At 37.6% G+C, this 22,851-nt stretch overlaps 1 protein-coding gene across 1 annotated transcript in view; it reads right to left on the reverse strand.

Annotated features, from left to right (window-relative positions):
• Positions 1 to 22,851, reverse strand: part of syt1a (synaptotagmin Ia) — a 163,616-nt gene that overhangs the window by 6,576 nt on the left and 134,189 nt on the right. The window contains 5 exon segments of the mRNA XM_044108664.1: positions 1,483 to 1,616; positions 9,597 to 9,714; positions 11,662 to 11,829; positions 14,462 to 14,629; positions 20,210 to 20,335. Of these exon segments, the coding sequence (XP_043964599.1) occupies positions 1,483 to 1,616; positions 9,597 to 9,714; positions 11,662 to 11,829; positions 14,462 to 14,629; positions 20,210 to 20,335 (714 nt within the window).

A 22,851-nucleotide genomic window follows, 5' to 3' on the forward strand; every position in this document is an offset into this window, starting at 1 on the left:
AAGCCACTGCTTTAAAAGAGCGTGGCTAATACAGCATGTAATGAAACACTGAATAAGGCTCCCTCAAGGCCAGTTGGTGTTAGCTTGGCTTTGTAGCTGCAGTTCACCTCCAGTTTGCTTATTGAAATAAAACCTCCTTTGATTTTGAATCAGCAGACACCTTGATTCATTAACAGGAAAAATCCGCAGGTTTCTTCCTCAGACTAAATCTGGAAAGTCAAAATCTTCTGCTTTGACTCTTCATATCAATCAGAGATAAACAGGTTACTCTAATTAGAAAGTTTAATTTGTAAATCTGAATTGCTTTCTGTTTAGATTAATCAAGTGTTCCTCCGGGGCAGTTGAGTTCAGGAGACGCGCTCCTGTCTTGAAAATAAATTTTGAGCAAGAAAATTAAATATGTTGGGCTTAATAAAATCAAACTGTTTGTTGTATTTACTCTGGTTAATCATAGGAACGATTTAGGTGTAACAAAAAGGAAAAAAACAAGAAAGACATAAAACAGAAACATTTCTCAGAGTTAAACCAGAACTAAAATGAATTCAACACTTTTCATTAAGTGTGACTTGTTGGAAAAGTAAACAAGTTGAAGTAAAAAGAGAGAGAGAGATAGATCAACAATTTAAACTGTGTTCCTCAAAGACATTGATAATATGTGGGTGTGAGAACATAATTGAAGTCAGCAGATTTCATGGCGTTGGGAGCCATCGGCGATGGAGAAGATATTTAAACAGCTCATTAGTTTAATGTTTACAGCCAGCTCAAAATGTTTGACTGATTTGTCCAAGACAAATTAGGTCTTTAAAGTGTGCTTAGTGTCGTCCGAAAAGTGTTCAATAAATTCAATCAATCACACGCTTCTGATTCAATCAATTCAATCCACCTTGGTGATAAACAGGTAGCCGGCACAAAGGTATGAGTATTTATCTGATCAGAGCTAATTGGGATCAGATCTGATTACATTGATTGTGGGGTATCAAACTTCTGATTGGTGAGCTGTGACTGGTTTAATTAATTTCACTCAATTACCACCCTGCCGGAGAAGATAATCTTGTTTTTTTCATACTTTCCGAGTCAACGGATTTACCTATTTTAAATAAAAGACGAAATTTTTTCCTTCCCCCTGTAGCCCAAAGAAAATCATCACTGCTGTAACAATTGGTTAAAATCAGCTGGATGTTGATAGGTTTGATGATCATTATGCTGTAAAAAATTCTACAAACAAATAAATGAGATAAATGCCGCACACAATAACACACAATAACAACCACTGAGCAACTGGCTCGTCTAATTGGAGAACCGAGGCCGATTTAAACTGAGTTGCCTTTGATTAAACTGTTATGATGAAAAAGATGCTAAAATGATTATTTGCTAAATGAACTCCTATTTATTAGAGCTAATATACAAAGATTATTTTCCCCCCCTAACTTGTTGGCAACTTCCCAATTAGAAGACAGGATTTTTAAGACAGAAGAAACGCACCTGGATTTGTTCAAAAGGAACTTCAAAGCTAAAGGACTCGTTGTAGTAAGGGTTGAGGGTGTTCTTCTTGATTGTCGTTTTCTTCTTCTTCAGCCTCTTTCCATTTTGCATGAGGTGGATTTTCGCATATGGATCTAGAAGAGGAGCAAACAAATTTGATATTTAGAATGTCGGGATGCAGTTGAAACCATACTTTTTACATACACAGGATGACACTTTTCACAAGACACTTTTAGTCCTCATTGTCTGAAGTTAAATCAAAGGTCTGAGGCAAGCGTGGATCACACTACTTTCTTGTTCGATATGATGGAAACGTCTAAAGAATAAGAAGACAGAGAACTAAATTCTGAGGAACACCGCAAAAACAAGGGTCAGGTCAGGTGGACAGAACATTTATAATATTAACATTCATTTTTTCTGTCCATTTCTTTTTAAAAATAATATATGTAAATAAGCCATCGCCCACTGACTTTGAAAGTAGTGGTTTATAGGTGAACCAGTTTGATAATGGCTACTTTTCTAACTTCCTGTACCAACCAGCTGTGTTGTTTTACAGAAGGCTAATAATGCACAGTTAGAATGGCTTCCAAAAGCTATTAAATATATGAGCCAAGAGGAGCAAAATCCTTAGAAAATATATGCTACAAGAGATCAACAGCTCTGTATGAGGTTACAAATGATGGCTATCAACCTCTTGTGTTTGCATCAGTCATTTAACCTTCTCTTCTCAAGAGCCTCATTGTCATCTGTCCGAACGCCACCTGAAGTGGTGCCCAATTGGTCTGCTTTGTCCGTCCTCTCCCACTCTCTGGCAATCATGCTGAGTGCCCTCCTGAAAACCGCAAGCCACCTATTGCTTTCATTTATCCATCCAATTTGTTTATGTTCTCCAAAATGTAACCAAAATTATACTTAAGAGGGGAGCTCGGCAAATGAGATTGGATTCCTAAAGACGGGAACAATCATCTTTTCAAATTATGAAATAAAGGCTTTTTATTTTATATTTTGGCTTTAATCGAGCCATTAGGAGGGACAAGGTGAGGCAGTTAATTTGCACATTCATAGGGAGCCTAATGAGACTAAACTATGGGCAGGAGAAGAATGTAACAAGGTCCACTGCAATTTCTACAGACACACAAAGGGATAAAAAGATGAAAAAGGATTCAGTATTGGGTATAATATGCACGGCTCCCGTCAATTTATATTCCTCTCCACCTCAAACACAGCATTGCTGCTAGTTTCTTTTATAAAAATTAGGAAAATTAAGGAATATTTATTCTTCTGAAAGAAAATTATCCCAAAAGTTGTTTGATAAACCAGCAAACGTAATCTCAGAATGTCAGTACTTTACTTGTTATTGATCAAATTTCTTTATTCACTTCAAATCTGGTCCCTGTAATCACTAATATACCCCCATAACTTCTCAATAATTTTTTTAATTTTAACACTAGAAATAGTGTAAACATGTTAGCATTACTATCAGTCTAATGGTGTTTGAATTAGGAGGATTTATAGATTTACATTGTAATTAATAAGTTTTAACTCCTGCGGTAATTTCTGCATTTCCTAAAGCTGTTACTGGTTTAATCTCAGATTATAATATTAAACTTAAAATACTACAAACTTTTCTAATTAACTCATACGTTTCAATCTGTATAATTCTAACATGTTTTCTTTTTTATTGGTCTAAGAGTTTGAAAAAAAATCTTTGCTACACATTTTCTTCTTAACATTTAGGAAAGGGAAAATATGCTTTATCAAATTTAAAGTTCTTCTACCTGTAAGGAAGAAACAGGGAAAAAATAAGCAAAATGCTTCGGAAAAGCTGGATATTTATTTCTAAAATCACTTTAAAAAGACTAAAAGAAACTCTGACTATTTTGAAAAACAGATTTGTAAAATACCCCAGTCCGACAGAAACTCTGGTTTTTACGTTAAAGGAAAAGCAGAACTTCTTAGATAATTTAAAAAATTTTCTTAAGAAAAAAAAAGATTTTTTTTCTTCCCAAGTAAATTTTAAGTTTGACATAAGCTTGATGCAACTGTCTGATATATTAAATATTTTATATTTTCCAGTTTAAACAATTTTGTATCCAACATAGCATGCAACTCCAACCAAACTTTTAATAAGTTCTTTAATAATAATAAAAAAAAAACAAGTTAGGTGAGGACTTCGTGAGCTTTTAACCCTCACATTTGTGGATCTGGCTTCAAAACATTTATTTATTAAAATATCCTTAAAAGCCCCAACAAAAAACCCGAAAAAGTAAAAAAAAATAAAAATAAAATAAAAAAGTTTCTTTCAGAATTATGGCAATATTTTCTTTGCAATTCACTAATTAGTAAAACCTGAAGCATGTGAGAAAGAAACAAATACCCACAATGATATTAGTGATCAACTGAGATCCAGATTAAACAATATCCTTCATCAAGGCCCACAGTGTCCAAATGGATAAGCACCAAAACTGAATCAGATCTCATAATTAGTCGATGACACACTACTCATTTGGATAATCTGGATTTATCTCTGGATTCAATATGCACAAAGTCTTTATAAAGTTTGAGAGGGGCCATGTTTGAATGGTAGAGAAAATATTCTTAAAAGAGAATGCAAGATTTCCAGTAGCAGCAACAACTGAATGAGCTTAGCTCCTTTAATCTTTCATCCAATTTAGAGGGATAAGGGCCTAACTGCAGAGTGGCGGACTGGAGCAAGGCGTCTGACATGAAAATAGAGAGAAAACGGCATAAACAGAATTGGGGATGGAGAAAAGCAGCAGACGAAATAGATGACAGAGAGTGAAAAGGTAACAGGCCTCTAATGGAGTGGGTGTCCATTATTACTCTCCTGCTGAGAGGAGCTGAAGCGCTGGGAAGATGAAAACAGTGAAGGAGAACTGAGTGCATGGGAATAGAAGTGACTGTTGTTGTCGCAGGAAACGAATGATTCCAAAAGTATTCAATGTACAGCGTATCCAACACAAAGATGTACTATATTAAACAGCAACACGGAGCTCTGACAGTGGATTTAACAAGTTAAACACCGAACTAGATTTGAGGTTTATAAAACGTGTGATACGGCAACAAGCAAAGTTGAAATAAATATTTGGCTTACAAAATTCTAATATCTTTATTATCAGAAACTAAGCTAAAATATGCAAAATACATAACAGTGTAGTCTGATCCTCATCACAAAACGTAACAAGACCTCACATCACCAACACAGTTTTTAATAACAAACAGTACCTGTGGACTAATTGTTCCAAGAGAAAAAAAACAAACATTATAAAGCAATAAAAGCACAATTAAGGTTGCTAAGACAGTTTAAATTCACTGTTTTAAAAGGGAAAACAGGGTTAATTTAGATATTTAAGGAGAAATGATCTTAGTTCTTTATTTTACTGTGCTCCCTCTAATAACATTTTAAACACTTGGCAAGAATGGATTATGATGGTTTTAGTTTAGTTTTTTGTTGTCATCAATTGTTGCACCTGGTTTTTTCCTTTGTGGCATAAAAGAAAGTAAAGAATGGTATTCTATTTAAAAAAAAAAAATCATGATTCCCTGATTCACGCTTTTAAACCCACAATAGCTACAATAGTCATTTCTACTGTTTCCTTATGCCCAAAAAATACAATAAAGCAGCTGAATGGGATTACACATGATAACACATGTGATGCCACATCAGGGCCATCCAGATGCTCTTATCTTTGCAGCCAGCAGATGACGGTTTGGCATTATTGGGTTTCGGGAGGCTCGTTGTACCTCATATCCGGCCCATTTTTCCATCTCCTCCCAGATGGATGTAATCGCTCCCATTTTATGGTTGAATGGGAGCTCTTGTGATGCAAGAGTGCTTCCTCACATATGCGTACAGCGGGGACTTGTCTTCTCTGCCCAGAGGGTTACTCATCTGTGCCCTGGATCTGGGCCCGGGTCTATCTTTTTGGGAGGGGAGTGCAACATCTTCCTCTGAAAGCTAGACACAGGATTGTGGATAAGCTCCGACCCAAATCCATGGCAGAGAAGAGTCAAGTTCCTAAAACCGTCTAATTTTTTGAATTTCAAGCGGTGAAGTGCTTAAAGTGATGACTCCTTTTCTCCCTCATCGGAGTGGAGATGCCTAAAATCGATTCTGCAGTACAGGTTTTGTACACAGATACAGATTCAGATATTTCCTCGAGTGTGGCCACTGTGGGCGCCTGCAGAGTTGTGCCAAATGAACACCAATACTGCTCAGTTAAATATAGCTCGCCTGTCATCTTAGCTTTCCTCCCATCATTTAGGATTTGCCGCGGTGGGTGCACCCAGGGGTGGCTGTCGGTCCAGTTTTACACACTCGGCTCAGTGGTGAATCATACGTCTCCAACAAACACACGAGCATTTACAGTAAAACCTCTTCTCTGTGGTCCACGTCCACATTAACAAGCTCTTTACTATCTAGTAGACTGTCATAGTGTAGTCTTGTTTACATGACTGGAACAAGCCTCACCCAGAGTGGAAGCTTTTAAGCTGTTTAGCTCACCTGATTTAATCACAGTCTTCATACCAAATTCTTTAAAAAACAATTTGATCTATTAACTTTTATTAGCGTATGCAAGAGGAGGAAACACAAACATTACTCCTCACACCGGCATTCTCCGGCTCATTCAGGGAGATCCTGCGGTTTCTCTTTTGACTGAGGTAGCCTGGGAAACCTTCAGCACCCAGGAGGCGTCTTGATCAGGAGCCTGAGCAACTCAGCAAACTTTTTTTGATGACTTTACTTCATTGATGGAGCTTCTTGTTTCTAAAGCATCAACAGGAAAAGCTAATTTCAGCTGTTATATCTGTGAGCTCATATCATGAGGGTCAGAATGTAGACAAACCTGTGAATCAAGAGCTTCACCTTTTTGGTCAGATCGTCCCTCGCAGCACACTGGAGCATTACCCACATCTCCAGCTCAGTCCTTTTATTTCTTGAGAACAAATTTCCATTAAAGGGAGAGGCTGAAGAAGAAGAACCACCACCTTTTATTCCTGTTGAGAACTATCTGTTACTTTAAAAATGGGTTAGAAATTGACCAGAAATCTTAATATCTGACTATGTCTAAGCATTTAGGTCAAAATAAGGGGAGGAAAAGGAAAAATTGAAGCCTGAGGATCAAACCTTGAAGAACTCCTCATGTAATCTTTGTGCAGTAAGATTTAGAAATGTTAAATAACCCAATGCAATCTGCCAAGTAAGATATGAACCAATAAAGTCAGAAAAGAAAGTATACACATATTAAAATTACATTAAAAGTACATCCAGAAGGTGAAAGTCAACCGGCATGTAAAGCAAAAAACTCCCAGCTGATGATCTATAACTCAATAAATAGCTTTTCCAATACATTTGAATGTTGATCAGCAGTGAAATACATAATTTGCCGTAAGGTTTCAAACTATTTTGGCAATAAGAGATCATAGCCAAATTATATACCCCAAAAGCTTCAATGGTAAAACATTTCTTTAATTGAAATCAGAATAGTTTATCTGAGCCAAAGCCAAGTAGTCAGACATATTACTGAGATCTATTAATGACATCTTTAAAAGTTAAAAGTTTGAGTTCAACCTGGTAATTAAGCTTTTAGGGTAAACATTGAAGTGTCACAGTTTGAAGCTGAAATAATTCTCAAAAACACCAATTTGAAAGTGTTCTCTAATCACTTCTAAATTGCTTTTACATCAACCTAATGATCCCTTAAACTCGCTGGCTTACATAGAAACTTGGAGGAAGCCTCACTGTGGGACCAGTCAGAAGCACAAGACAAATAAACCTTCCAGCAGAAAGACGTGATGCGGAGATATCGCCTCAGGTCAGGGCAGTGCAGCTTCATTACCATCCAAACAGCACCTGTGTGCTTTGATAATCCCACTTTTTTGCAGGCCATTACTTGGTTTTATGCTGCCTCTCCGAGACACTTCGAGAAGTACAAAATGAGGCAAACAAAACACTTTCTTAGACTTACTATTGTCATACTGAGTTAGACTCAGGAAGTTAGCCTTTCACTAAATCTCTGAATCATTTCTGGTGTCACTAATACCAGTATTACAGTGCATGAGCTTGAAAAATGTAGATGTTCCCTTTTTCACTGCAGTTAGATAAACTGCACAAAATAGAATGACACATCCGTGGGAGACTGAAAGAGTTTTAGAGGTTATGAGAGTGAATAAGTCATTTTCTTGGCTGTTGGACAAAAAATGTCCCCAGGAGTTAAACAATTCAGTGAAATCTGATTGCCTACAAGTCAACATAATGGCTTCGTATTGTCGCTATACACTGTGCAGCCTGCAAAGTGAAGAAAGGAGTAAGTTGTCTGTAATGAGGGTGGGATTATTTTAAGACGACAGCTAAAGAACATGGTGCTCTGAACATCACGGCGGTTAAGAAGCACAAACAGGAAAAGTCACCTAGAACTTTTAAAAACAAAATTTTGCAGCCTTTTTTTAAGTAACCCAGTAGGCCAGTAGGCTCACAGTCTGTTTCATGAGGAGCAAATCAAAAGAATAATGTCTGATTATACATTGGTTAATGATAATTCCCACATCTTCCACTGTGAGCCATAATTAGGCATGGTAAACAGGATGACAAAAGGGGAGAAGGCTGATCCCAGGCCATCAATTACATGTCCTCCTTCTTAAGCTCTGGCTGTGCATCGAAGTTAATTATTGTTGTTGAAGACCTGCCCATTATTTCATCCCTCTGCTGCACACTGTTTTGTTTTTTTAACAGAGAAAAAGCACTAGAAGCAGCAAAAATCTTAAGAATTAAAGTGAAATTTGACCGTAAGACACAAGGTGTACAGAGGCAAAGCTAAATGTGACAAATATACCGGTACTCAAGATGTTTGTTCAAAAAATGGTAGCATTTTTCCCTGGCTTATTAATGTGGTGAAAGTTCAAAATGTTCACAATCTCAGGATGCAAAAGCGGCAGTGGTGAGAGCTAATGCTGCTGTCATAAGATGGCAGCAGGGATGGTTTCCCACACCCATTGTGGCCAAATGGCTGCTCACATTGGTTTCAAAGATGAAAGAGAGCCCTGAGCTTTTAATGCGCCCTGTGTTACTGTCCTGCACGTTGTTTAGGCACATAGTGAGACTGGCCTGTCAAGCAAAAGGCAAGTGGACCCAGGTGTGTGGTAATTGTGCTGGAAAGAGTCGAGGCAGGAGGGAAATGCACAATGGGGAATGTGAATTGAACCCGAGGAAAAAAAATCCAAGCAAGAACAGCCAGAGCACAGTGTGATTTTGTGCTTTTAGAGTATGTGCATGGAGGGATCATTAAATGTATCTGACCAAAAAGATGCTCGAATCGAGCATTAGAAATAGACCTAATTTGATAGAGAACATGCCGATTCCTAAAAGTGAATTCAAATGATGAATATGGGAGCAGGTGTCTTGATTTTCTGAACCACTGCACATTAAACTGCACCATCCATCCATAAGGAGGAGAAATATCCAAACAGGACAAAAGACACCCACGTTATTTTTGAGAGGGTGTAACTAAAATTCAATACAAACATTTTATACAACCTCCAATGTAGTCCTTATTACTTACTAGTTATCTAGCACTCTACCTAAAAAATGCAGAGGCACACAGGGGTAACCAGGTGATTTATTATTCTACTGCAGTTAAGTGTCGCAAAACTAGTGAAATTCACAAATCATTTTTTCAAAGTCTCAAATCCAACGTATGAAACAGTTCATGACATCTATGAAAATCCTCACTTTTTGAGAGCTAAGAAAAGGTTCTCAGAGCTTAAAAGCTTTAAAAGCACCAGGTAATAACTAGTAATTTTGAAATATAGAAGCTCTTCTCCATCATCTTATTCTAGTGATGAGTCATGTAAAAACTGAAATATGTTTCACTTAATTTTCAAAATGTAAATACAAAACCATTACAAGCCAGATTTTCATCCCATGGACATTATCGTAAACCAGAAGACAAATTTATTCATGCGAAATACAAGCAGAGTTTGATGTGATGACGGAGATGGAGAAACAATAGGCAAAGAGAGTACTGCTGTGCCCATATAATTACAGACACTGAAATAGTCACTGGGTTCATATTAACACCATTTAAGCTCCTCACCTGACAAGCCGCCCACGTCCATTTTTTTCAGGTTTTTGGCCTCCAGGATGACCACGGTCAGCTTGCCCGCAGTGGGAACGTATCGGAGAGAGAAGCAGATATCACCCAGCTTCTCTTGCTGTTGGCGAGCACAGATAGGGATTCACTTCATACATTTTATGTCAGAATCCCATGCTTTTCCAATGGAGTCGATTCTTTAATCATAAATACAAACCATTCTGAATTTATGTGGGATGTTACAGGTTCTGAATATGACATAAAACCATTAGACAGGATTCCAAACTTTTATAGAATGATTACAAAAACAGAACTACTACATCGAAATGTATTTTCTCGGTGCATTGTCGATAAGCGAGATTACAAAGAAACAATTCAGATGAACAAAACACAAAGCTGTCACTTCCCTTTGCAATACAGCAGACATGTTTATGCCTGTTTATTTCAGCTCCTCACCAGCAGAAGAAATGAGATTGGATGCTCAGAAGCATCAGTGCATCTGCATCAAAAATTAATGTACCGAACACTGACAGAGTTATTAAACAATGCTCAACTCAATTCAGCACGAATGAAGCTGTAAAAGTCTACAGACATTTTTTATTGTTGCTTTAGAAGCATCAAGGGGGATTTTTACAGAAATTGTTTTAGATCAGATTGATCTTCCGTGCGCGGAAACTGTTAAAGAGAAATCTACAGCACAACTGATGTGCTAAAAACAATAATGTTTTAAATGTTTTACATATTTAAAATTGTCCGCCAATCAAAAAAAGTTGTCAATGCGTGAAAAGCTGTTAAAAGACAATATGTCAACAGTCAAGTGAAAATAAGTGAAACAAAGCCATTTAGTTTGCTAAACTTAAGTCTATTTGAGATTAAATTGCATCTCTCAAGTGTTCTCTGCTTTATACGGCTTCTAAAATCAGCTTTTTTGCACTTATATCTTTGGGGGAAAAGTGCTGCAATCACTTAATCTCTTCTCATAAATCAGCATCATAACACCGCCTCGTTATGATGGGCTTAAAGAGAGTCACATTCTGGACTTCTCCTTCATCAAACTAAGAAATGCAGCACACATCTGTTTAATGTGTAGCAATTTTAAGAAAAGGTTTTCAAAATCAACAAACTTGTCCTGAATGTTGACCTTTTAGAAGGTTTTCATCAGGATTTAATCAGAATCTGCTGCCTAATGCAAGATCAGATCGCTAAAATGTCCAAAATCCTCAACTTTTACTTTGTTCCACCCAGCAACCTTAAGATTGTATCTGATATAAAAGCTTTAAAATAATAAATAATACTTTTATTTAACACAATGCACCAGAGGCTGCAAAACATAAAAACACATGTAATTTAGGAATAGTGAAGACTTAGGTTCTTTATTCCTCATTCTTCCTTTTAAACAACAAAAAAGACCAACTGATGATTCGATGTTCGAAAAATGTTTCGTTCAAATGCATGGACATTAAAAACCATGAATATCAAGAACAGGAACATGCAAGAAAGTGTTGCGCAATGTGTAGGAAACCCAAAATTACTTAGCTTAGCTGGAAAATAGATGGCCAGCATGAGAAATATAAGGTGTCACTCTGGTGCAGTATGTCAATATAAGCAGTGGTGCAGCCACACCAAAACACGGCCAAATGATGCCCTTCAACTAAATAACTCCACCAACCACTGCGGGTGGGATAATTAACCTTCAAATCAACCCACTGTAATGCTGAAAATAAGGTTGCCAACATGTGCTATATGCCATGACATTTACCATGAAAATTGAATTTCCTGAGCTGGAGACTGGAAACTCACACTTCTATTAATTGAACGGGAAGTGTGGACATATGATTAAGTGACATTTCGAGGAGAAATGGATTTCATCAGCCAGCGTGTTTGAGAAACAAGCAGCAGCAAAGTGATGACTCCAATATCACTTATGCAATAAAGACGCTTCTATTATGGAAACAAGAGGTACAACGGCAAATTCGAGCCTTGTTGCGTGATACAACATAAGCGAGACAATAGCAGACATGTCTGCGTAATATTTTTGTACAATTGTGGCATGAATGTGAAGTCTTACCTCCTCCTTCTCAGCACTCTGTAGATCTCTCCACTCCTCTGTTACACGGCTGAAGTCCACCTTGTTCATGGGCACCTTGATGTCACCGATGGCATCGTGCTTGGAAAAGCGGTCAAAGTCGTACACCGTCATTACCAGCGTCTTGCCACCAAGCTCTACGTAGGGCACCTAGGGAGAAAACAGAGCCTTTAAAACAAGCACTTTAACCAAACTAACATTTAAATCAGATTTTGCCCCATTTTGAAGATATCATGGGTACAGAAAAAGGCTAAAATTGGCTCCCATCGCAATGGATGAAGATCACCTTAATGTCTCAAAATCAAATGCCAAATTAAACCCCAAAATTCCTGTTTCAGTGTAAAGGCAATCACTACTTCTCCCTTTGTATTCACAAATTGTTGCCTAATTATTCTTTTTCACCATTTTTCCTTGCCACCCATTTCCAGGTTTCTGCATGTCCACAGTCAGTTTCAGCCTCGGTTTGGAGGCAGAAACACCATTAGTAGGTTTCAGTACCTCCTACCTGCTGTGTACGTGCAAAAGCTATCAAGATTTTCATCACAGCACTATGAGAAGATGTGGCTGAGATTGCTTTTCTGTATAAATACTGCGCAATACACAGTGTGCCCTCCATCCTAAACAAGAAACTTGTGCTGTGATTTGAATATATTTCAGAATAATAAGGCATTATGCATACAAAGTCCAATCTTCCACCCTCTTGGCAAAGTAAATTTGAAGTCTTCCCTCGCCATGTGTATCTGGCATTTGAAAGGCGGTTTGGAAAAACTCCCAATTTTCTGTTGTCTATCAGCTATTGGTCCATATGTGCAATTTCTTCCTAGGACTCTGTAGAGATCAACCACATTTTTAAATTCATGGACTACACAGTTAAATAATTTGTCAATGTTAAGGTGATTTCTAGGATAACTTGAAAAACAGAAAAATGCTGTCAGATTGTATGAAAGATGTAATGGAAAACAAGAAGGACATTCATAATACATTCCTATTTAAATATGGTTTTGTAAAGTTGGATTCATTCATGATTTCTATTCCTGTTCTACATTAAAAAAAAACAATGTATCAAAATCTGAATTTTCTGTCATTGTATGGTCGGCCCGCTTTCAGCTGCCAGGATTATTTTGAGACACGTGGAAGTGGTAAATCTCCAGCGTCTCAAAAATAATCACAGCAGCTGTGATGGTTCAGACATTTCTACCTCCTAGGATCTTTTTTGGACTTGTGGAAAGCCTGACAGATGCTGACGTTCCTCCTTTCATATGGGCAGCTTGATTTTTTCATGTTTCAGTTTTCTTATGCAAGTCACATCTTTGCCAAGAGCAAGGACAGTTTGAATGGTTGTCTTTCATTTTAGGAGCTTTCTTGCCATCTGCTTTGATTTTAGTCACATTAGTGTAGAATTGTTTGAAACTCATTAATTTTATTGATATATTAAGTTTAAAAGGACTTGACATGCAGGTCTAGGTTCAGGTAGACAAACAAGAATCTTTCTTTGTCTGTAATGTATTATCATTTCCAATATATATATATATATATATATATATATACACACATATATATATATATATATATATATATATATATATATATATATATATATATATATATATATATATATATATATATATATATATATATATATATATATATATATATATATATATATATATATATATATATATATATAATCTTTTGTAGTAGTCTTTATTAATAATCATCCATGCTTTCTGAGGGTCTTTCAAACATTTCCTTAGGACTGTCTTCAGCCCAGCTGCTCTAGCTGATAATGACAAAGCCTAAATAGTGGACAAAAGCAATCTCAAAAAGGAATGTTTCACCGATTTAATCAAAGGAAGAATCATCTTTGAATCAATATAAATCCTGTCTAAGCAATGTGAAATCTAAAATCAGAAGCAGATAATGTATCTATGGAGACAACTACATTTTGCCTAAACGTGGCCTAGAGGTGACTGATTTAGGTCAAATAAGCAACAAGCCAGATTTTCAAGTTTGTTTTTTTTTGCTTAGGCTAAAAACTAAACAGGACTTAATGGGTTAAAAAGTCCCATTTTAAAATATTTTTGGATTGAATAAAGAGAAGGACCTGGCTAAATTAAAAAAAGCTATAATAAGGACGCCCAATCAGATTCTGTATTTGAATGGAAAGTGCCCAAAAGTCAAATTTAAATGGGCTCCTTCCAATTTGTCTTATGTCCTCACCCCTCAAGCCTCGAGTTTAGGAGCTGTTTTATGCCTGAATAATTTCATAAATTGTCAGAACTGGACTTTGTCTTCTTTGTGTTTCCTAACAGAAGTTTCTTAATGAGATTTAGGTGCTTTTGGATTTAACTTTCTGACCTAAGTCTAGGTATTACCCCGTTAAAAATAAAAACTTGCTCATAGAAAGTTACATGAATATCTCCTTGCATTAGGCTCAACGTACATCAAACGCCTGAGCTCTCCACTGTCAAACAAATGAGAAAACTTTCTCTACTGCTAAGCAGCAGCCATGCATCCATTAGGGCTGTGTGGAAGCCGGGGTGTAGTGGTGCATCTGCCTGTGTTAATCCCAATCATACTGAGCCTGAGTGTTAGTGTGTGTGAGAGATATTCTGTCAGGAGCTTGTTAATGCACCAGCTGGTTGCTGTCTGCACACCTTCCCAGATTTCAAGGCTGCATGCAAATCAGATTGTCAACAGAAGTGAAAGATTTCCAGCTACAAAACTGTGCAAATGTGTTGGAGCACTCAGCCAAAGTTCAAACCACTAACGCAAGACCTACCTTGAAGGTGAACTGTTCATTAAAGACTGGGTTTAGGGTCTTCCTGTGGACCTTGGTCTCAAATTTCTTCTTCTTGTCAGGCAGAAGGTAGACCTTCACATAAGGGTCAGATGTGCCTCCCATATCCATGGCAGGCAGCTCTGCAGCCTGGATGATCCCCACCATGAGCTGAAACAGGAAGGAAGAGAGTCCACAAATTATAACTCTGCCTTTCGACTGACACACAAATCGTATATTAGATAAAGAAATACCACCAAAGTATGGCTCTGGACCTAAAGGAAACTTTCTGCAAATGTCAGCATCAATCATTATGTAATAATGGCATCCTAAAGATAATTTGGTGTCATTTTAACTGGGGGATGACTCCTATATTAGAAGGTTACAAAGGCAGAACATGACGGCTCCTGAAGAGTCCATAAAGGTCACGGCGTGTCACGCCAGGAATGAGACTTGTGTTTTTTCCCTTCATACGGTTGACAATTGATAACCACAGCAGGGGTCCTGGGTGGCTGATTGACCTGTCAGTCAGAGGTTCGACTCAAAGGCCTCTCAGGAGGTTCTACTAGTCAGTCAATCAACTTCCTATCAGGCAGCCATCAAGCCGCAATCTGGAGGCTGACCAGAGCGCTCAGCCATTTTGCTCCACAGCTGACAGGAGCTGCATCAGCTTCCTGTGTGGAGCTCCAACCGGTCATGATGCAGCAAATAAACATGTGGAGAGCAAAAACAACCACCAGTAAAGAAAAAGTTCATGGACTATTTCTGTGGCTTTGCATGATTTTCTTTTTGGAAAGAACCCATCTACTAAAACTTCTACAGTTGTGCAGATGCATTTTAAATTATGTAGCACAAAAACAAGACAGTAAAATATATTTAAGGAAAAGTTTTATGTTTTAAATTCAGCCAGTTCCTGAAATAAGGATGACCTTTTCTGGAGTTTGCTACTTAATTTTTAAAATTCTAATGTATCTTAAAATAAAATAAAAAATATTGAAAGCTTTACAGTCTTTAAAGATGACACCTCATTTGTATAATCTATTCTTTTTTTTATATTTGATTTAAGAAAAAACAAGTTGAAGTTTCGCAGTTTCGTGGAAGTTTATTCCAGATTAGTGGGGCATAAAATTTTTATTTTATCACTTCAACAGGATCTTCTCAGTGATATTTATATGTATAAATAACAGTTATGAATGGATGCATAAATAAATAAGTGTTTTCCAAAATCAGCAGTTTGTATTTCCAGTTGAGAAAATACAGAGAGTATCGGTGGTCAACCTAACCGAGCACCAATCACCACTCTTAAGGTAGCTGCTAAATTTACAGTATATACAATAACTTATAATTCATAATATACACATTTTATACTATAATCACATAAGGGTTGGATTATTGTTGGAAAGGAGCTACCTGAACTAATTTATGCTTTCATGATTAATTATAAATACTGTAAGTTTTTCATTTCCTGTTGACCAGATTTAGAAAATATTTCCATCGTTGACAGGTAAATACATTTGAGCTCTTAAAGTTTTATGACAGAACATATCAGAAACCTCCTTGAGGAGATATTTGCATATCTTACAAGACAAAAAGGAGCCAATCTAGCTGTCATTTACTTAACCTTCACAGAAGTACACTTAGCACCGGAGACAGGAAGTGGCACTTAGGCTTTATGTGTAACAATTGCTCAATGCATGCTGTCCTCCTGATTTTCATCCATCCGTCCATCCATCCATCAGCACCGTCGGTAGGAGACACATCATGTCACACCTTCTTTACTGTGGAAGGCATTGATGCCTGAGGAAAGATTGGAGCAGGATGTGCCTGGAACGGCTGATTTCCAGTTCGCTGCTTCTGCTAATTGGCTTTGTTGTGTTGCATCATTTAAAATGGCAAAAAAACTGCATTTAACCATCTGGCTGACACCAGACCTCAGAGTCAGAACTGGAACAACAGTGGCTCTGTGTTTGCACAGCTGTGGGGATTTTCCTGTTTAGCTACTTACAGCAGAGGACTGCTGGTATAACCTTAGTTTATGAGTTGAGCTGCAGTCCTATGAGCAGCCTGCTGACCAGAATGAGCACACACACACACCGGCGCATCTTACAGCGAGGACTTTCTCCTCCTAATGCATCGATAAACACTTCCACAGAATAAAAACTGGTTTTCCGGGGTAATATTACCACAATGGCTTTGAGAGTTAGTATGGAAATTAGCTGACTGTCTGATAATAAAACGAATGAGATTGTTTTTTTAAATTCATCTCTTATAAATATTGAGTTTCCATTCCACTTATTCTGACTGGACACAAGTCAGAATAAGTGGCTGACCAGTGATAAGAACAATGAATACGGTAATGATGTTGAAAGTGGTTCTTTCTGCTGTGCTGAGATGGCTCTTTGTGGTTCATTTGCTGTCTTTGCCTCATGTACTCTCCCCAAACGATTTGGATCTTTTACAAAACCTTTTTTCCTCTCATTAGTGTATAAATCCAGCATCGGGCAGCAGCTATTTGCAGTGCTTAACAGAGAGAAACAATGCTTTGCCGTGTGGACTTGACATTAATCTCTAAGTGCTTCTGCACCCTGATCCCCCTGATTTAGTATTTGCACACATGGAAACTGGTGTTTACAGATTCTCCTTGGAAGGACTTGACATTTGCTAAGTTTGGTGCCTTCATGAGACAAGAGTCCCGTTAAACACACTGACATCAATTAGCGGGGAGATCTCTAAGTGAGGGTCTTAAAGGTGAAGCAAAAACAAAATAGTATGCTTGCACGGCATGTCTATGAAGCATAGATGTGACATTTTGATTATTGACGGTATTTATTTTTTACGACAAAAAAAAAAAAAAAAAAAAAAATGCATTTCATGAGTAAAAACAGTTTTTAGAAGGATTTATAACTCACTCTTATTTTACACCGCCAAGGCTACTTTTTCAGGAATATTTTAACTATTTGAGCAAATAGCAAATTATTACTGCAACATTTTACAGCACAGTTGTTTAGATCTTATATTCATACCTTATTCTTGAAGGAATCAAGGTTTTAAAAGATGCCTAAATTAATCCAGTGTCTTCCTGAGTTTTTCGTTTGGCCTGTTTCTTAACTTCCAAGATCTCCAGTGAGCTCAGCTTATAGCTTCTTTGGGGTCCATGTCACAAATGTGAAAACTGTCATCCATTCATTACACTTTAGAGCCATGGTGGAGCTCATTACCTTTGTAATCAAGAACCTCATAGAGAGCTGTCACCGCCTCTCTGTACAAGACAGATCAGCACTGTGAAATGTAATATCGTCCATAAAATATCCCTTTTATGAAAGGCTGTCTCCTCCGAAAGAAATAATGGTATGGATGACTGATCAGCTACGAAGTGTGCACTGTGTAATTTCATTAGCAGCATCACTGTCAGGAATAATTCACAGGTGAAGCTGTAAAACATATTGATATTGACCAGGGAGAGGATGCTGTTTGCATTACAAAGTGCAGGTAAAGGACTGTGTTGTGTATAGTTTAAAAATAAACATATATTGTTTATTAGAGGGGATGATTTTCTAGATCTGAACTCTATCGGTCTCATACAAGATGTCCAAATGCATTTAGTGCTTTGATTAAATGTAAAATTGTAATATGTGATGGAGTATTAGGGCCATTGTAGATCGAAGGAAAAAGAATGGCTGCAGAAAATAAAATTTGTCAAAGTCCCTTCCCCCAGATATTTCAAAACTATTTTCTCATATTTACAAGAAAAAACTTGGAGATTATTTGATGTCAAAAGTAAAATTATCCAAAAAGAAATGAGAATTATTCACAGATAAAAATATGCGTTGACATTTTAAAGTCAGCAATTTGCACGAAAAAGTATTTGAAGTTAGATAAGATCATAAAGTTAGACATTTGCAACAAAAAGACTCCTAAAAGTCAGTTTTCAGATGCACATCTGGATTGAGAGAAATCTCTGAGAAAATTATACAACTCAAAAAACTCAACAATAAAAACTTGTAATAAGAATTAAGCTCCTCCTGCTGTCTTGATATCCATTGCTATTCTTAAGAACGTTCTGCCAGGCATTGCATCTGATCTGATTCTAAAAGAAATTTCATCCTTCTCATCAAGTTTTTAACCCAAACACTGATAAGAAAAGCACAACATGGAGAAGGTAATGTGCCAAAAATACAAACCAACCTCCAACCTTCCATTCATCATCAAATTGCCTGAAATATCTGTTTCAACAAGTAAATAACTTATTAAGAACGATCAATACAAATCAACACATGGGTGTGCATTTCTAGTTTTTAAAACTATTTCAAGTTGATTATTGTGTAATTGTTTCACCTGGAAAAACAAGCAAACTGAAATTTGTCAAAACGTGTGTAACAATCAGGTTTGAATTCATGTAAAAAGGCATGCTTGGTGCACAGACGCCTAATCACAGGCTGTCAGATCTGTTTATAACAGGGAACAAGGAAGCCCAGCGAGGGACAGCGTGTTCATGCACCGCTTCCATTATCTGTCGCACAACATCTGGTGAAAGGAAGTTGATTTAATCCCTTATTCTGCTTTTTCAAAACTCACTCACTGGAAAAACTGTAAAGACGACGGATATCTGCAGGGGCCACATTTGATTAGGCAGAAATAAAATAGAAAAACGGATAAGCCACAAACTAAATCCCGTCAGGGTAATGTGTCCCTCTTTTAGAAGTTTCAGTTGGAAATATAGAAAGTTAACCATTAACTCCAAACAAGGGTTTACAGCGGAAGTATTTCAAAAAAAGAGCAAAAATGCTCTGCTGAGTTTGATTCTTTACAGATCATAAAGCAGGATTTCAACGCGACTCCTCACAGTGTGGCAACTTTTCAGTAGAACAAAAATGGAGGGCACATTCTAATTGTTTATTTTAAAACAGAAAAAGAGGAACTATTCATACTACTGTCACATTATGAAAAGCTTAAACTATTTTGCAACAGCAATAGCCATTTAAAGCTAAATTTTGTGTTTTAATTTAGATAAACCACATCAAGTAGCTATTTAAATTGATTTGTTAAATACAAACGGGTTGTATTTTATGCCTAATATATCCATATTACATTAAATTTCCTTCGTAGTAGGAGTTGAATAATTTTTCATTTGCATTAAAAAACCCTGATGAGAATAGAAGTTTTCAAGCTTTTATTGTGCAGAATGTCCTTTTTGTTGCTTTGCTATTTATAGAGTAAACCTGGGAATACAACAGGTGCATTTAGGTTAACTATTTAGTGAGGGTATTATGTTAATTATTATAATATTAGTTATTAGGTTTACCCTAAACCCTTAACATATAAGATGCTCATAGCTTTCAAAATGTAGTTTTAGAACAGCGTTACTTTAATGAGAGTGATGGCTGGAGCTCCTTTTCTTTCTATTCCTTTTCCACTGTCAATGTTTTATTTTTTATTTTTTTGCAAACAGAATTATTTTATACATTTTAATTTGTCTGTCTTTTGAACATAAGTATGGTGTAGGAGCCCCTTTTCAGTGCAAAGCAACAAGTAATGGAGGAGCAATGCTCCTATCATTACACTAGCGCTGTCTGTGTGTCTTTATTACTGGTGTAACAGAAACTTTTAAAAGTTTTTATAGCTTTTTAATACCTTGGTATACAGTGATAGTGTCAAACAGCCAGCCTTAAAGTTAGATGTGACAATACTTACGAGAAGAGGGTCTTTTGCAAAGTCTACACACACTGAGTGATTTGGAGAACAGTTCCTTACCGTATTCTCTGTGAAATTGTAATCCAGGGAGTATTGTAATTTGCCCAGTTTCTCGTCCTCCTTTGGCTCGGCCTCTTTCTGCGTTTCAGTCAGCCCTGTCTCCGCATCCTCCTCATCCTTCAAGGCCTGAAGGAGACACCCACCAAGAGTCAGTGCCGCCTGTTCGTAGCGGGGCGCTAGCACCCAGCCAGCCGTTCCCCCGCCCACCCAGGTCCTGCCTGCAAAAACCTACACCTGCAAAAGTCCCCACTTGGTTCAAACTGCAAAAGGGGGAAAACGAGGAGAGGATAAGGGGGAGCAAGCACTAAAACATGGCAGTTAACATCAGGACATGCTCTGTGATGCACTAAAGCCCCAGGCCTGGTCCCTTTTGGTGCTTTCATGTCAGTTTCTGAGTGTTTGAGTCTGGGGGGAGGAAAGATCAAATAATAGTGCCAGAAATGAGAGCAATGAGAGGATAGAGAGATACTTAAGGAGGACAGAAAGATGGAGAGAGAGAGATGCTTACAGAAAATATAGCAGGACAATTTCCTTTGATGGCAGATTAAGTCTTTGGCAAGAAAAAAGAAAACTGAGAAATGTGAGAAGTGGCAGTGGATGAGAGGTGAACGTGGCATTTCTCTAGGTTGGCACTGAGGTGAGGGTGGCAGGTGGTGGCACTGGTGGGGGGAGGACAGGTAGGGTGGTAGGAGAGAGGAAGTTCCCCATGAGAAAAAAAAACAACCATGCGATTAAAGAGGCAAAGACTAGTTCTCAGTCATTCAGAGTCAAGAGTTGCCTTTCCGAGGTGCCTCTCATCGTTTGGCATGCAGAGCATTCTCTGTCATACAAACAGTGCTCTTTAGTGATTCCTCATTCCCATGTTTGGTTACAACCTCAGACATACAGTCACATTGTCATCATAGCCCTAAAGCTGTACCCCCTTCTACGCCGATGTAGCTAGAAGCATCATGCCAGCGGTGGGTGGAAGGTGTTGGTAAAAAACGGGGGTTGTAATGTACTGTACATCGGGTCCTGCTTCTATTAGTTAAATTAATCATGTGAAAGCAGGAGGCTGAACAACACAGACTGGATCAAGAAGCTGCTACTGGGATTGGTCTCTGCCTTCAACAGAAAAATTGTCCAATTAGAGCGATTTGATATTACAAAGAGAGAAAAATGCAGCAGGTAAAATGATTGAGGAAAAAATAATCTCTGGGAAAGGTGTGATCACTTTTATCTGAGCTGACAGGAAAAAAAATTATGCTAAGCTTCATCTATACCAGCTTCAAAACGTGCACTGCAAAAATACGCGTACGACCAAATGTGGGAAACAAAGTAGAACATAATTATGCAGAGGAAGCAAAAAGAATTGTAGCTTTCTGAAGCAAAAATGTAGCATGAATGTTTTCTTCATTATTCTTTGCTGAATAGCTAGCGTCCACTTTCATGTCAAGGCTTAGATCCTCAACTGGATTTTGGGCTGACTTTGACTGCACCAACCTAAAACATAAATATATGCTTTACTTCTAAGATCTCTACATTTCACTGTAGCTCTGTCTGTGTACTTAGTGCCGTTGTGCTGCTGGAAGTCAAACCTCTGCCTCTGAGGATGGTATGTTTAGATCTGGACTTATGCTCAAATGACAGAATAAACATGGCTAATGCAGAAAAAAACAAAATGTTGTAATTGCAGTTTTTCCAGAAACCCACCTCATCTTGGTGCAAGAACTTTTCAAATTTGGCGCGTTTCCAATAGACAAATTTATTTTCGTAATTCCAATTTGCGCAGTTTTAAGGTCAATGGACACTCAGCTTGTGTGATTTTCTAACCAAACGACTTCTTTATGATTTCATCCATGACCTGTCTGCTGTGCTAGTTATTCTTTGTGTTGCTTATTCATTATTAATCTTTAATTAAGCTCAATGGCCTTTACAGAATAGCTGGATTCTTGCCAAATTAAACACAACTGGACTCTATTTACTAAATCTAAAGGCATTCTGGGTTTAATTTTGGCATATCAAGGTGGGTGAATACAAATGCACACCATGATTTTCAGATTTAAATGGTAAAAAAAAATTATTTCTTTCCTTTCACCTCACAATTATGCACTGCTCCGTGTATGTCTATCACAAACAGTTTCATGAAGCTCTGCACTTGTAAAGCCTCTCAATCATTTTGCTTTTGCTCTCATTTGAAATATAAATGATTCAAAAGGCTGGAGAACTTGGCAGCTTGGCACAAAATCAAAAAAGCCTGTGTGGGTCAACCTCATCAATGCGCACCCAGTGTCTCTTTCATACATATATATGTGCATATGCAGGTTGTAGGCACATATATACAGTAGATATACATGTACAGTATGCATAGTTACATATATTTGGTTCTATGGGAGCAGTAGTTGTTGTCAAGAGGCTATTAAAAAAACCAAAACATCAGAGCAGCAGGCTTAAGAAGATCCAACAGCAATTGGGAACCTACCGCCAGTGACCATCCCGAACAGTCATCAGACACAACACAGATAAGGAGGACATAGAAGGAAGAAACACAAATTAAAACAACCACACACAGGAGTTAACACACTAGAGTCTGGGCACACCGGGAGAAATGACTGCTTGCCTCTAAAGAAGCGGATTCAAAGAGCTCAGAGACACGCTCTTTT

Source organism: Gambusia affinis, linkage group LG23, assembly GCF_019740435.1.
Source record: "Gambusia affinis linkage group LG23, SWU_Gaff_1.0, whole genome shotgun sequence".
NCBI classification, from domain to species: Eukaryota; Metazoa; Chordata; class Actinopteri; order Cyprinodontiformes; family Poeciliidae; genus Gambusia; species Gambusia affinis.